Source organism: Pipra filicauda, unplaced genomic scaffold, assembly GCF_003945595.2.
Source record: "Pipra filicauda isolate LSUMZ 115617 unplaced genomic scaffold, ASM394559v2 scaffold419_size605101_pilon, whole genome shotgun sequence".
NCBI classification, from domain to species: Eukaryota; Metazoa; Chordata; class Aves; order Passeriformes; family Pipridae; genus Pipra; species Pipra filicauda.
Genome location: NW_024104553.1, coordinates 539,848 through 556,508, shown reverse-complemented (window position 1 = coordinate 556,508; position 16,661 = coordinate 539,848). Strand labels below are relative to the sequence as shown.

The 16,661-nt window shown below is 42.4% G+C and overlaps 1 protein-coding gene across 2 annotated transcripts in view; it reads left to right on the top strand.

Annotated features, from left to right (window-relative positions):
• SYNDIG1 (synapse differentiation inducing 1) overlaps positions 1-15,594 on the top strand; it is a 63,727-nt gene extending 48,133 nt beyond the window's left edge. Inside the window, exon 4 of one of the 2 annotated variants that reach the window (XR_005565087.1) lies at positions 13,850-13,918. Coding sequence is in view for 1 of the 2 variants with exons in the window: in XM_039385525.1 (XP_039241459.1) it covers positions 13,850-14,008 (159 nt within the window). In the remaining variant the exon portion in view is untranslated. Of the gene's footprint in view, positions 1-13,849 lie in introns of both variants that reach the window. The other variant, XM_039385525.1, reaches the window with a different exon arrangement.
• Positions 15,595-16,661: the final 1,067 nt, after the last annotated feature.

The window sequence follows — 16,661 nt, the reverse complement described above, 5'->3', positions numbered from 1 at the left end:
TTGCATTATAAACCAACAGCGTTGAACTGAACTCTGCAAAGAACAGGTGAAAATTCTGGGCCAGACTAGGGGTCCATCCAAGCCAATAACCTGCCTCCAGTGGGGTCATAAGCAGATAGGAAGAGAGGATTTTAAGAACAGAGTAAGCATGTGATTCTGTAATACTTCTGTGATGTTATTCCCAAATAATATCCACGATAAAATTGATAAATTTATATACATTGATAAAATTTAATTATTAATTCAGAAAAACAGCTTCTAATAGAATTTTACCTTTGAGATGGTCTCTTTGAACTTTGCTGCTGAGTTCAAAAAAGGAAAAAAATACAAGTTCACTTTTCCAATATTAGAGGTAGCAGTATATGGAGATGACAGAGTCCTTTATGCTCTTCTTCAATGTTTTTCAGGGAATCAAGCATCAAAAAAAAAAAAGGTGCATGGAATTAAATGAATTAACCAAACCAAAACATTTTGTTTTATAGAGGGATGACATGTTAATCATTTTAATCAGAAAAGAAAGGTAGCACATTAACTTTTTTAAACCAAATCAAGAAACCTAAGTGTCTACCAGAAGGAGTTAATTTTGCCCAGGGCTGTTCTCTAACTGCTCACAGGGAATCCCAGAGCTTTGAGGCACCTAAAACAAGGCTTTCATGACATGCAACAGGGTTGGCTGATGTCCTCTGGGCTAGGAGCCAAAGTCAGGAGGTAGGAAAGTTCTGACTATGAGAGTAAATAGCTTCTGCTGGTGTCAGGGAATTGTGGTGAGCAGAAAGAGAAAGAACTGAAACATCTTCAGTCCTGCTTTTGTTCTGTGGGCTGGGCTTTGTGGGACCATGCCTGACACTTCCTGCTCACCCTTGGGAATGCAGACCACCAGCAGCTTTCAGGGGCTGAATTTAGGACTCTCTGCTATTTAGCTGTCTTACAGGTCTATCATGTACATTCCTGATGTAATCAAGCATTTCCTTTCTGGTACAATGGTTACACATGTAACCCATATACTAGAGTAGGGAAACTTGCAGCTTGTGTTAATTTTTTGTGGCCTTTGCAATCATCTGCTTATCCATCTGTCCATCAGTGTTCACTGATAACAATACATTGGCTATTTTTTCTCATCAAGTAAGCAGAGCAAGTAGGGCTCCTGCAGATGGTGAAATCTATTTGTTGTTCACATATGCAGGGTGGAAGGCCATTCATTCCTCATGCTGGGCAGATTTTCCTCAGCATCCAAGCTGAATGGACACATAGGCTATCTGGCATTCCTGCAAGGGCAGGTTCCCATCAGTTTTTCCTACTGTGTCAGATGCATTCTTCTAACAGCAGACCCCAAATTAATCTAGAGTCACTTTCCTCTCAAGATTCCTAAACAAAGATCCTTGAATCTTTTTAAAAGCGAAGTCTTTCTTTGCAGGGAAGAACAGCCTAGTTCATACTCTAAAAGGTAATGTATTGCAGAGTTAACTGATATGAAAAGCTCTGGGAGTGCAAACTGATTTGCCTCTTAGAGAAATACAATTAAACCAGCAAATACTCTGTGTCCTTTGTGATTTAGTTAGATTTCTTTCTGATTGATTTTAAAATAAAAGAAGTTTAGTGGCTAAGTGTAGTGGATTGACCGTGGCTGGACATCAAGTGCCCACCCAGCTGCTCTGTCACTCCCCTTCCCAGCTGGAAAAGGGGAGAGAGAATAAGGTGGAAAATGACCCATGGGTTGGGATAAGGCAGTTTACTAAGGCAAGAAAAAGCAAAAGCTTGCATGCACAAAAGCGAAGTGGAAAATAACAAGGTTTATTCTCTACTTCCCATCAGCAGCAATGTCCTGCCATATACCAGGAAGCAGGGCTTCAACAACACGTAATGGTTTCTTAGCAGGCAGCCATTGGAAACAACAAATGTCCCCGTTCCTGCTCCTATTCTTAGCTCTTGTGTCTGAACTGATGTCATATGGTATGGAATATCCCTTTGGTTAGTTTGGGTCAGCTGGCCTGGTTGTGTCCCCTCCCAGGATCTTGCCCTCAGTTGGGGAAGGAGTATTACAGTGCTGATGCTGTGCTCAGCAGTAGCCGAAACACTGGTGTGTTATCAATGCCTTTCTAGCTACCACTGCAAAGCAGAGCACTATGAGGGCTGCTATGGAGACATGAACACCATCTCAGCCAGACCCAATACACTGTCCCAATCCATGAAGTGTGGAGAGGCAAATTTTGTCTTGATCTGCAAGCACATACAGGAGAAAAGTTCAGAAATAGCTAAAGCGAGATTACGAGACAAGCGAGGTCAAACATTGGTGTCCTAAACGATAATTTAACTTTATTATCTATGAAAGAGGAGAGAAAGGAGGAAAATAGGGAAGTAGGAAAAAGCCAAGAGCAATTAAAAAAAAGCAGAAGATAGTCACCACCATGAGTCCTGCAGCGTCCCGAAGACCTGTTCTTCAGTCCTGTGGTGGGGGTGATCTCCACTGGGATAGGTCAGGTGTTTGCTTATATAGAGTCTGGGCAGCAGACTTTACGATAGGCAATGGCAATGGCATGTCTGCCACATAGTTAGCAATAACATGTTTACTTCACGTAGGTACTGGTGTCCACGCAGCATTTGCCTGATGCCCTTAAAGTTTATAGGCTGAAGCATTGGTATCCATGCAACGTTCATGTGATCTATCTTGTGTGTGAAGGTTGAGGTTAAATGAACATCCTGTTTTTGCAACCGCTGTCTAACCAGAAGCCTTTTCCAACAACACCCAGGCAATGGTGAAACAAGACAGTTGTTTATTTTAAAATAGAACAGTCTTCTACAGTGGCATCTGGATACGTTTCAGAAGCCTGAGTTTGCTGAAGCTTCTGCTCGTCCTTGCAGGATCACTCCTTTTCTCCATCCCTGCCTCTGTTTCCTTGTTTTCACCTGAAGGTGGTTTGGCTGATTTAAAAATCTGAATAAAAACTGGGCATTAATTTAAATCAAACAAAGGGACCAGAATGGGGATGGAGAGGTTGGAGAGACATTGGTTGATGCCATCGAGTGATCCAGGCTCCATGAAGCAGTATGTTCTGTCTCTGGTCACCTGGAGCACTCCCCAGCACAAACAAGGCTAGACTTCAAGTCTCCTCAATACCAAGCCTTACCGTCTGCCTACTGAGGTGCAAATCCTTGGCCACCCCAACAACAGCAGCCATACTGAGATGACTTTGGAGGGCATTTGGTCCTAGGGACCTTTCTCTCAACATCTGCTTGTCAGGCATTTTTCACATATACAACTCAAGACAATCCGTGGATCTGCCTCAGAGAAGTGGAATTCTTGCTTCCTATTAATCATCACTATAGTCATGAAGTTCCTCTGTCTGTCTGCTAAAGACAGTTGCATCACTTATGTTGCCTCTCCAGGAGAGGGGGAAAAAAGTCCATTAAGGTTGAAAGAGAACAAGAAAAGTAATGTAAGAAAACATAAAGTTTTGGGGATTTTTTTCCCCAGTTTTGTTGGTTTCGTGGACTTCAAGAAAGTGGAAGAATGAAAAGGGGAGAAAGGGTCTTCCCATATGAAAGAAGTAATCTTCATCTTTTGATCTTTGGTGACTTCTGAAAAGTTGAGTTCATTCAAGGCAAACAAGTGGAATAAGTTACCTCACATTCATTGTTGGATGCTGCAGAGTCCACAGTGCCTGATAACTTGTTAAGACTACTAGTTAACATATCAAATGACAAAATGTTTCTCAGAAATGTCTTGGGCTGCCTAGAAAGATGTGACCAACAGCATCGGTGGGGATTAGACAAATTTGCGGAGTTTGCAGGCTGGTCTGGCAAATGGCACCCCAGGAAACAGTCCTCCAGTGACAATTCCATATAACTGATATGGCACTCATGTGCTAGGAAAAAAACAAACTCTCCTAAGGAAACCAGGCTCTGCCAACCACAAATCAGAATGAGCTACTCTGAAAGTCCTCAACACATGAAATTGTGAGTAGATAAACAGTGTATCACAGATTATATGTAGGGAAATCACGGGTGATTGTAATATAAAAAAAAAGTAGATGAGAAAGCTACTGAAATCAACAAAAAAGTGAATCTTACCTCAAGAGTTCTTAAACTTATCTCAAAAAATGTTAATGGTCTATTGTATAGGAGATTGTATAATTCTCTAAAACCCCAGAGATCTAATTTTGGCTCAAAAGGGGCACTTGTGAGTGAGAAAATTGAGAGCTCAGAACTGGAGGAACTCATCCTCTGATCAAATCTCTTCCTGTCAGGAGGAGAAACCACCCCAGAGGCACTTTTAAACCTGCACTGTCTGTCTTTACCTGTTCTTGTTCTTCCCCAAATTGTGGCTCAGGGTGCCGAAGGCAGAAATGCCCATCATCTCCCTGTCCTACCACCCCTTTCTTGTCTGTTCCAAGCAGGGAAAGTGGGGATCCAGGCTGAGATCATCTCCGGCAGCACTGAACAGCATCTTCCACCCTATCCTGTGGTGTGTGACACATGTTGGAGGGAAGAGCCACTGCTATGAATGTAGAGTACCCACTGACATGGTCTTCCTCCCATCATAAATGAGGAAGAGAACCAGAAGCAGATAGAAGGAACCATAGCAAAACAAGGACAGAGCTGGTGCCTCACCGTGTTCTCTCCCACTGGATACAGTGGACATTTCAAATTTCAACAGTACCATGTATCTGCTCATCTACCCCAAGGGGTAGTAAATTGAGCCAAAATGATAAGCCCCCAACTTGGAACTGGGGATTGATGCCACCACTCCGCATGAGATATATACTCACGTGGCTTGATGTGCGATCATGTGGCCAGTCCCATGAACAGAAAGGGTCTCAGTGGTGAGATCTGAGATCCACAACTACCCAGGTTGGGACCATGCATTGCACCTTGATACAAATGGAGTTAGGGAGTCATGGAGCAATAGGGTTGGATGTGGACAGAGGGAATCCACTTTCCACACCAACCTTACATAACGAGTTAGAGGTAGAAATATAATGACTGCAGCTTTTCCCCAAACCTCTCTCTAGCAAGTCTTTCAGCAGAGCCCTAACAAAGTCATCACAGGGCCCTGGTTTTCCTTGTGAACAGAGGCACATTTGTGTATAAAGAAATTGACAAGTCAATAACACCTTGCACAACCTTGTACAACTGTTAGATCTTGGCAATCTGTGGCACTGTCCAATCAGTTCCAATACAGAGCCTGTGACAAGGGTAGGGGCACCACAGGCAGAAAGTACCTTATGATGTCCCTTGAGATGAGGACAACCTCTTGCCACGCACAAAATGGAATCTGAAAAATAGCAATCACTTCCAGATTCTCCTTCCTGACTAATGCTCACATTTTAAACTCCATGTCTTCAAATAAAGAGGAAACAAACAGCTATCTAAATGGAAAAGTAAAGGAGCCCCTTGCGACTGAAGTAATCACTAATAATTTGTTGATAAACTTCAGTTGTTCATAGATAGTTGCCTCCAGCCTCTAGGCAGATAATGTATATATCTACATGCGTGGACACAAACCCAAGGCATCTGCATGTAAGTCTGTATGTGTCTGTACAAACTAGGCTTCACCACCTGGCACCTTTTCCAAATTTTCCTCTCTTTCATCACAAAATGGCAACATCTGCTTAAGGGCTAGAAGCAAAGTGGAGGGGCAAAATCATGTTCTTTACCATAAACATCAAAAATTCCTGTATACACCAGGAAAACAGAATTGCCCTCATATCACAAGTTGAGGTCTCATTCTCTCAAGTGCAATCAAATGAACTGCTGTTGCTGTGGAGCTTGTCTAAAAACATCTCTCTGCATTCTGCTAATTCAGACCTTTTATGCCTGCTGTTCTCATTATTATGCTCTTGTTTTTCCAAGTGTTGAAATCTCACTCGGACATTTATAGTTTTATCTGTACTCAAATACACAATCAACCGCCACAGGCAGCACCAGCCGGCTACTGCATCACATCCTCGCCTGTATTTTCAAATTCCAGCAGAATACATTGATATCAAAATGATCCCATGGCTGAAATCCAAATGTTATGAAAGTTGATCATGCAGAAGAGGTAGACTCATACTGGTCTTCATTTACACCCTCATCTCCCCATTCACACTCTCTTCTCCTGAACCTGTCACGCATTTCTAGGGATAAATGTTGTTCCCAGTACATCCCCTTCCACCAACACAGCATCATTTAATTTAGTGGCTGTAGAAGTGCCATTACTCAGGCCCCTTCTTTTCACCTGCCACATCATCATTCAGAAGCTTGGCAGGATATTGTAAAGGCTGGAAGTTCACACGCTATTGCAGGGAAAAGAAGGGTATGCTCACAAGGAAGGAAATGTCACTTGAAGGGCCAGATGAAGAAACGTTAGGTTAAATTACAGAGGGACCTGTAGTGACTGCTCCAGACACAAAGTGGTCACCAGCCTGTCCTTTCTCACTGCTTTCACACAGGTGGCTTTTCCTCCTGCCACCGTGAGGAACCTGTTGTTTGTTTCACTGCTTTGCTGAGTGCTCATATTGAGGCAGGTGAGGCAGGTCAGAGAGGCCACTGATGGGAAGCAGCAAGTGTATGCTGCAATGCACTCACGTTGCACAGTGCTGTGCTCTGCCCACTGAGGGCACAAGCCTGTTTACTAGAAAGAGGATTCATTGTTGAAAGAAATCCTTCAGAGGTAAGTTTTCAGACTGGATTTTGTTTTATCCCTCTGAGATGCAGCAGAGCACTTAGGACATATGACAAGAGCCTCAAGCAAGCAGCAGCAGCAGCAACTGCTGTTTATCCAGTTTATCCCCTCTCTATGTGGTAATAAAACTCTGATGACATCTTTTTGTCTCTTCTACTCAAGTTCTCATAGTATGCCAGCATTGCCTCAGGGGAAGTTCCATTCGGGTTAGGCATTTATTTTCTTACCATCCTTATCAGCCATCCCAACTGGATCTCAGTGCTACCAGGCAAGTGAAGATCTTATGCTTTTTATCTCCTAAATTCTTAGGGTGAGGTTGATCCTTCACTGAAAGAAAGACATCATTCCCAAGCAAGTTATCTAGTCTCTACCTATCAACACTGAAGGGTGGGTGGGAGTTTACTGAAGATGATCCACCAATCGGTATTGGACACTGCAGTCTGAAGACTAGATTAGGCTGGGTTGGATGCCTTCCTTTGAAGAAGAAAATAAATTTAAGCATCAGTAGAGATTAAGTCCAGCATTGAGCAAAGGAGTTTTGTGTCTCTGGAAGTGCCTGCATTTCAGGTGACACCTGCTCCCCACTGTTTCCTCAATAAGTTCCAGACAGAGAATGTCTGCTTGAGACTCATGTCCATTTTCTAGGCCATCTTCCCAGCAGAAATGACAGAAGCCTTGTTATGGGTTTACTTGTTCTAAAAATCCAAGTGGAAATTTTCCTTTCCCTTGTCCCATTGTAAAAGAAGGATGTTGAATGGGGAGGGGGATGGGGTGATTGACTATACAAAAGAACTAGCTGGCAGACCTGCATTCCAAACTAACGGCCCATCCAAAACTGCAGGGAGCGGAGAAGAGTTTTTTCTCCTCCTCTCCTTGCAAACTGGGGACACTTCACTTTTTGCCTTAACGGGGGCAAGGTGTGTTAGAAAAGCTTGGAGGCTGTTTTGCTCTTGACCTGGTCATCTGGCTGCTCTCCAGCCTCGGCTTGCCTGCGCGCTGCCCTGTCTCCAGCCTGAATCTGCTCAGAATTCATCGGAGAGTTTGTGCTCATCGATGAAAAAGGGGGAGTCCTGTCTACAGCAAGCTGCAGACAGCGTGAGTTTAGTGAGAAGGAAACTGCCCTTCTTTCCCCTGTTCCCCTTCTCCTCCTTAGTGGGAGAAGGGCTTCTCCCATCTTCCAGCTTCTCCCGTGATCCGGGGCCCCCACGTGGTGACCACCAGCGATCCAACAGCGCCCCCTGCCAACCGTGATTAGAATCGCGCTAGAGGATAGAAGTATCAGGCTGTCTCCTTTTTGAAGGGGACTTTTGGGTACAGGATTATTGCCTAGTTGGTTTTGTGTTCTGTTACTGTTTTTGCCAATATACATATATCCTTTAATAAAGGGCTGTTATTTCTTCCTTTTTCCATACTTCTTCGATTGGAGCCTCTTAATTTTGGTTTTACAATTTCTGAGGGAGAAGAGTTTGGTCTACCTCATAACTCATCCTCCTTAGCAAAGCACTCCAGTCTCTTTAAACTTAGACAAGCCTCCAGAAGAGCTCTTTGCTGTCTGAAAGGCAAGTACCACATGCTGCAATTTCTGTTATACTGTGGACATAATGGAATTTGGAAATGCCTGACAGAGCAAAGAACAATTTGTCATTTAGTTCACCATTTCTACCAGTGGAGTTGTTTGATGGGACTCCATGGTACCTTTGATGCTCTTCTCAGGACTGAAAACTCTTTTGCCATGTACCAGCCTCTGCACTGGGTGTCTGCCAGCCCCATGCTTTCTCCAACTGACTGGCACCTCCCTGCTGTCATTCATGGTTAGATCCTAACTTCACTTTTTACCCATCCGTATCTTTAGCAAAGACCAGAGTCTTTTTCTTACCATCAGTGGAAATAAAAGGTGGCGTAAGCCTGAAGGTGGAATATATTGCCCAGAAATTTGAGATCAGCAGAAGTGCAAGTTAGGCAAGTTAAAAAGAGTAGGTAGAGCTTTTGACTGGAAGAAAGGTAGATGGTACAGGAGCAGAATCATCCTCTGCATGAGTTGCTCCTCATTCTGTGGTATTTTTTTGCATGTTCTTTGAAGAACTAAGACTCAGAGTTTGGCCAGTGGCTGCATGAAACCTATGTATCCGTGCTCTCTGCTGGCCATTTCTTCCCCTGAAACAAAAAGAAATCCTTTCATCACCTGACCAAAGGGGTCAGGATACCCTCTTCTCATCCTACATGGAGTCAATCCTGCTCTCCAGCCTTAGGTAGGTGAGGCAGGATTAATAATTGTGTCCAAGATGTTTCTGTTTCCAGATAGTGCATTTTTTGTGAAGGTATTTTGTGAGTATGATATAAAAATCACTGTGGGATGCAGCAGAACTTTTTGACCTTGCAGCTTGGAGGTAACGTATTCATCTTTTCTCTGCCTGTAAAACATGCAACCCAGAGACATGATGAATATATTTTGCAGAAGTTCAACTTGAAACTCCAGGAAAGTTCCTTGAAAGTGTTTATAAACAAGACATTCATTTTGTTAGTTAAACAAAAGAAGATAATCCTTCCAGACCTCCTTACCCCTTTGTCTCCCATACCCCCCCTCACTTTCCTGACTTACTTCCAAAGCTTCTAAAGAGAGGATTGATTGGAGACTGATATGAGCTAACATTGCTGTTCTTAGCTTTGTAATACCCAGCCTTCGTCACAGCCTGTGTCCAAAGTTGATGGTTATGTCTGGGCATCCAGAGTACGCAGGCCAAGGGGAACCAATGGGCAGGGGTAGTTTAAGGACACAAACCTTTTGCAAGAAGAGTATCTTGTCTTCTGGCTGTGCAGGGAGAAACTTGCCTAGTGCTATGCCATGAATTATCCCCCACTTGTAAGTCATCCCATGTCTTGCACTTGTCCCCAGCTCTGTTTATCAAATCTGTTGGTCCCGCTGCTACCCAAGGACTGTATAAATTAGTTTATCGGTCACAGGCCACAGTCTCACCAGGGAAGGGAAAAAGCGAATGGATAGAAGTACTATAAAACTCCGCAGATAATAGTTTTGATTAGAAAGAGCACTAACTATTGCAGCCACTTTCAAACCCATTAGAATAGCTGTTTGTATTCCTTATTACTTAAATTGAGGCACTTAGCTCGAAGAGGCTGTAGTGAATACAGCCCTTTGTTAGTAGAGCATTTGGATCTTCATTCTTGCACCAGTCCTGGCTGCACTACTCTTCAGAATCAAGCATGAATGGTTAGTTACTACCAGCTAAGTATTTAGCCCAGTAGTATTCATAGCTGGGGGTTTCCTTTTCAGGGCAAAGAAATAACAAATGCCAGTATTGCTATAGTGAGTACAGAGCTGAGTCTGGAAAGAGGAGCTTACAGAAATCTATTTCCTGGCTGGGTATGAATGGCTGGAAAATCAGTGCCTTTGTACTATTTGGCACATCAGCTCCAGGGGCTTGGATAGGGCCTTGGTGGTACATGTTACCCCATCTCTACTCTAAATGAGCAGAAACTCCTTGGTGGATGCAGGGATTTTTCATCTCAGGAGAGGCATCTGTGTAGACTGCGATGTCCGTAGCAGCCAGGCAGCCCAGAGCATGTCCATCATAGTCACTGTGGTTATTCAGGGCAGGGCGGTTTAGTGAAAGGAGGGACAACATAAGACACACATCTGCACTGCACTTGCACTAGTTTACATTCTAGCACACCATAAATGTGACCACAATTTTAACTGAAATTTGGTGGGGTATTTTACTTACTCCATATTTTTATCTGAAATACATTTTTTTCTTGAATTAGCTAAAATTATTTTTTTCCTGTTTCTGAGGAATTTTAACCACGGTGAAAACCTTTCTCATTTGAACCAAAAACATTTCAAAAATGAAGACTGAGTTTGTTTTGATGCCCGAGGTTCCAGTGTTGTGGTTGGCAGCAATTACCAGAGGGGTCTGCAAAAGATATCACTCTCTGTACTTGTTTAATTGTGGGCTTAGGTGGACAGTCCTTTTAAGTAGCCAAGTTTTATCTTTCAGCTAACAGTACCTGAAACACTATGAAGTCAAGCAAACAGCCTGACCACTGTCTGCATTGAGATGTCCTGGTTTCTTTTTAGATTTCACCTTTTCTACAACACCAAGGAAAAGCTGGTGAAATTGGGTCTGACAGCTCTCTGATCTACACAAGACATTTTTTTGTCCCCTGGATTTTGCTAGAGCACAGACATCCCTGATGTGGAAACACCCAACAGAGTGTCATTTCTTTGTGTCAGGCATCAAGTGGGCTGGATCATAAGTAGCTGGATTAGTATCAAAACCAAGGGACTTTCTCAAAGTGAACAGATATACCAAAGATCTGATCTCTGCTTGAAAAGAAAAAAAATCAAGGAAAACCGTTTATTAGTTGCCAGATGCTAAAATATTAAATTTGGTCTTAGTTGCATTTTGTGTACTAAGTCTTTTCAGATCCATTTAGCTTAAACGTGCAGAAATGCTGTAATTTGCATATAGTGACATTGAGTAGTATGTGATGTTTTTGCTAATTAGGGAATAGCATCAAAGAATTTTCTTAGTGATAAGCAAATTCTTTCAGACTAGTCTTTCACTGATGGAGGATGGTCTCTGTGTTGATAGTTTTTCCATCTCAGTGGAAATCTTTCTGAATAGAATAAAGGAGGAATATAAGATTATCCTTCTCGTGTGCCTTACCAGTCTACAGTCAAAATTCCATATAGGAGGGATTTGATTTTGCTAAATCATAAAATATGCATTAGGTTAAGAGGAAAAAAATACACTCATTTTAGATAATTTGTTGGAAACTAGAATTTCTGTGAAAGCACAGGCCTGTTCCCCAAGCAAAATCATGCTGAGTCATAATGTCAGGAGATGCAAAATTCAACAATTTCATGATAGTGTGTGACTAATACAAGTCGTAGTTTTGGCTGGGTTTTCACAATAGGTCAAATACTTTCATGAAGCTCAAGGCTGTCCTCAGAGAGCTCATCGAGAAAAAACCTTGTTCTTTGAAAGCAAGTTTGTCACTAGGTTGAAGATCCTATCAGGAAAAAGGTTGTTAGTATTTGACAAATCAGCAACCCTTTGGGTTGCTCAACTCATCATTTTTGGTAGATCCAACCTCTTCTGTTGAAGCAAGCAAGACATACTGTCAAATTTTCAGTTTATTTGACATTGTGATTAATGTTTTATTCTCCCTTTGAGTTTCCATCTAATTTTAAGTGAAAAAATGCTGGTTTGAAACTCTACAAAGTTTCTTTTAAAAGAGGTAAACCCAAATGTTGCAGAATTTTCCATAACAATGTGACATTTAAAAAATGTAAAATTTAAATGTTCATCATTTTTAAACTTTCCCTCCATTTGGGGTGTTGAAACTGTTTACCTTGGTTTATCCAAAAGCTTAAATAGCTCCAGTGCTGTGCATTTACCTCAGCCTGACAAATCTGACCAAAGTTCAGTAAGTAGAAGCCTTTCTGCTCAAGAGTAGTGATGTGATGGGCAGCAGGTGCTTGAAGACAATCTTTCAGGAGAGCTGAATGACCAGCTCTTTCTAAAGCTTTCTCTGCTTTCCTTGCCTTTTAAGCAACCCTGACAAATATAGCCATGATCCCCAAAGCCCCAGGAATTTTTCTAGAAAGGGTTGCTCTTTTGAGTGTTTAGAAGTCCCAGACAAGAAGCTCATGAAATCCTTGATCACCCTGCTGAGGGGCTTGGCTGGACATCCTTTGCAAAGTGAGTAGGATGCTTACCCCACCTAAACTAAAGGACATGACAGCAGGCATAAGCCTGGTCTTGTTTATATTTTGCTGGTTTGAAATTATATTTTACCTCCAGCCTGCAGCCTAGTCTGTCTCTCCCTAAATATGTATTGTTTGACGTTGTTTCTGCCTGAAATATTTATAAAGTATTATGCCTAAAAAATTAGTTTGATGAATGCAAAGAGATAGTTCTGTTAATAAAGGCATTGGCAGAAAGGCCATAAGCTTTTTTTTCAGTGTGGAAGTGTGCTGGTTTAAGAGTTAACCAGCAGGGGAAATGAACTCAACTCAAAGGAGAGATTATAAGTCAGAATAACAATTTATTAAAATAATACAGTAAGTACAATCATACAAACAAACAATTGGTCTTAACCCACAAAACCCAAATGTATAACCCAGTACCCTGGGGCATGAACAACGTGGTGTTCCTTGGGCCCCGCTTGAGTCCAAAGTAAAGGGAGAGGGGAAGAACCTGCTGGTGGGAGAGCTGTTGCAGTCTGGTCAAAAGTGGTGATTGCAGTGAGATGCTGGGGGAGAGCTGTTGCAGTCTGGTCAAAAGTGGTGATTGCAGTCCAGTGGTGGTCTAAGTCTGGTTGAGAGCGATGAGCTGCAGTCTTCCTCTGGATCCCACGAGTGGTGGTTAAAAAATGTTCCGAGACTCCAAGATTATATATCCTCCAGTTCAGGCAGGAATGTTCAGTACTTCCCTCAGGGCGGGGAGTTCCACAAAGGGTGTGAGGACAAGAGCATCCTCCTATCTCACAGGCCTCTTAACACCTAGTTTATAGCCTGAGGAGTCAGGCTCTATGGGCAGAGGGTGCGAATAGTCTATTGACAACAGTTTCTGGGAAATGGCATGGAAGACTATAGAATACACAGTTTTGGGTTACACCCATACCATGATGAACTGATCTCAACTGTCCTAACTAGGACAGGAAGGTTGTAGTTTGGCTGCTGTAAATTGCTCTGAGTAGCAAGGTAGTAAAAAAAAAAAACAAAAAGACAAAAATAAAGTAATAGATGATGCCGAAGAAGAAACTGTTCCAGCAAATTGAGCATTTGTGGAGACATACAATTGTGAATTCCTCACTCATTGTAATGAGGGAACAAAGACTGTCTCAGAACTTATGGAGCTCATATGCTTCTACAAGACCTATCTTGTAGTTGACAGATCTGTTACTGCCTGACAGATGACCTTTGTTGATACCACACCATGGTCTATAAAAATGACACCCTCCTCTGAGATGCCATTGGTTCCATCACCATTCTATTGTGTAAATAACCTCATCTGACTAAAAAAGTGTCTGATTTCTAACCAGTTCACTCTCATATCCCAGGATCATATTTCAGCCAAGAAATTAACATCACACATCACATCTTCATTTCCAGATAAAACAAATAAATATATTGCATTTTTGTTGTTGTATCTCTTGCAGACAAACAAAGCAGTAGCCAAGGGGGACTTCCACCATGCAAGCTCCAGCTCTCGGCGAGCACTCTTCCTGGCTGTCCTGTCCATCACAATCGGAACTGGCATTTATGTTGGGGTGGCTGTGGCTCTTATTGCTTATCTCTCTAAAAACAATCATTTATGAGCCTCAGGAAAGGGGAGAGAACCAGCCTCCCAGCACCTGAACTGCAGAAGTCCCCAGCAGATCAGACTGCATTATTTTCCAAAAAGAACAAGAGACAAACCACCTTCTGGGGACAGGTACAGGATGAGATGGGCTTGTGCATTATTGTAGGGTGGGAAGCTGTCTGGGCTTGGGGTGGTTCCACCATTTGTGATGCACAAGTCTTGCTTTTCTTCATGAACCCCTGTACAAGAAAGAAGGAAAGAATGAAAGAGTAAAAGAGAGAAAAAGAAAGAAAAATAAAAGAAAGAAATAAAAAAGAAAAAATAAAAGGAAGGAAGCTGGGAGAGGTGTGGAGAGGGGTGTTTCGCCTTTGCCTTCTTTGCAATACAGCGTTTGCAAGCAGCTGGTAAATTGAGTTGTTCTCTTAATACCTTCTTGGTGACCTGAACTTAGCAGCCAGCATGAGCTTGTCCTTTGCTTGTTAAGCACAGCACTGAGATCTGGGAAAGCATGGACAGTGGCTGGTTCTATGAAAGAGCATTGTAACAATAGGAGAAAGACTATGGCTTTTTTTGTGTTTTGAATGCAGGACTCATCTGCCTAAGAATGAAGCAGACACCTCAGCGTAGAGTGGTATTGCCTACTTTTCTTTTTTGGGGTAGGTTTCCATGGGAGGAGAAAAGGAAATAAAAAGTATATTTCTTTCCCTTCCTTGTTTTTGGATTAAGGTGTGACACACAGGTCCACTCAATAAAGAACTGCTGAGGTTACTGCATGATTTGGCTCCACAGACTGAGTGCAAGGTTGAAGAACATGAGATCTGTTGTAAAATGAATTCCTCCATCCAGTCACATTGTGATAATAGCATTTTCCTGTGGCATATTGCTCATTTGGGTTGCTCTACCTTACTGTGGAGACCTGCATAGCGGTCAGTGCAAGAAACTTAGGGGAAAAAATGTAAACTGAAGTACTAATAAATTTTTTAATTAAAAATCATAGTAAAGTATGGGAATTAACCAGAGGAAGGAATGCTTCATATACTTCCGAGGTCCTACTCATACACAGAGCAGTGAAGGAGACCATTCAGAGCTCACAGCTCATCTGTGGCCCAGGGACACTGCATAGCCATGGAGAGACAAGCCTGTCCCTCGATAAGCAGAGCAATGGTACATTGTAGGGGATTAGAGCATTGTCTTTACCTCACTGACTGAAATGATATATTTATTTACTTCTTTACTCCCTCCCCACAATCAACTTTTGTTTTGTCTTACAGAAGTACCATTTCATCCCACTAAGGGTGTATCAGCATAGATACGTATGTTAGCTACACAGATATACACAGAGAGGAAAACCAATCAAGTCAGTAACCATTTTATTACTCACTGTGTTTTACAAACATGATTTCTTTACCCATGAATTTCATCAAAGACCTTTTTCTGCAATTCAGTATTGTGTGTCATCTTTGCTCTGGGACAGGTTTTTTCCTCCTGTTTTGGGGTTGGTATTGTTTTGTTTTTAATTTGACCTATTTTAATTTAAATGGGAGGAGAACAAACACATCCAAACGTATTTTTCTAGTAGTTTATTAAAACACATGAAATACAGCTACTGTTGCTCTGTGTGACACTTACTTTGGGCAGATGTGAAGCATTAGACAAGAGTGAAACTTGTCCCAGTACCCCAAGTTCAGCTAGCTGGAGAGGTACTCTGTACAACTACATGAAAGGAGGTTGTAGCCAGGTGGGCATCAGTCTCTTTTCCCAGGCAACCAACAATAGGGCAAGAGGACACAGTCTTAAGCTGTGCCCAGGGGAGGTTTAGGTTAGACATTAGAAAGAAGTTCTTCACAGAAAGAGTGACAGGACAGTGGAATGGGCAGACCAGGGAGGTGGTGAAGTCACTGTCCCTGGAGGTGTTCAAGAAAAGACTGGAGTTGGCACTTAGTGCCATGGTCTAGTTGACATGGTGGTGTTAGGTCATAGGTTGGACCTAAATGATCTCAGAGGTCTTTTCCAACCTAGTTGATTCTGTGATTCTGTACCCATATGGATCAACTCATACTGAACCGGGACCCAAAAACCTGTTGTGGTCACTGACAGTTCTTCTTTTGAATTGAATTCAAAGAACCATAGAATGATTTGATTTGGAAGGGATCTTAAGATCACTTAGTTCCAACCCCTTGCAATGGGCATGGATGCCACACTCACTGGGTGGCAAATTGTTGGGCTTCAGAGCTAAGCCTGGAGAGTAGCAATGTACTCGTAGTCATCTTCATTCATCTTCAGCCACTGCTAAAGCTGAGGTCCCAGCAGATGCAGTTTTTGGCTGCATTGCCCTGTTATGGTAGAGTCAATTCTCTGGTTCGTCTCCTTCAATCTTTGTTTCTGGCAAGTGCCATGGAAAACTCCTCCCTTTGAAGCAAGGGAGTAGCGAGAGGGCAAGTTACAGTCCCCACTCCATATTTTCCCCAATGGGCAACGAGAGAAAACCTTGTCTGAGGCCAGGAATACCCTTATCCAACAAACAGGCAAGGACTGAAAATAGTAATTATTTATTTAACTTAAATTAAGAGTTTACCATCTGGGTACATTTCCATTAATATTCCATCTAAAATAAGCACAAACACTGGTGGGAAAATGTAGAGTAGCAAACAGTATGGGGCACATCACCC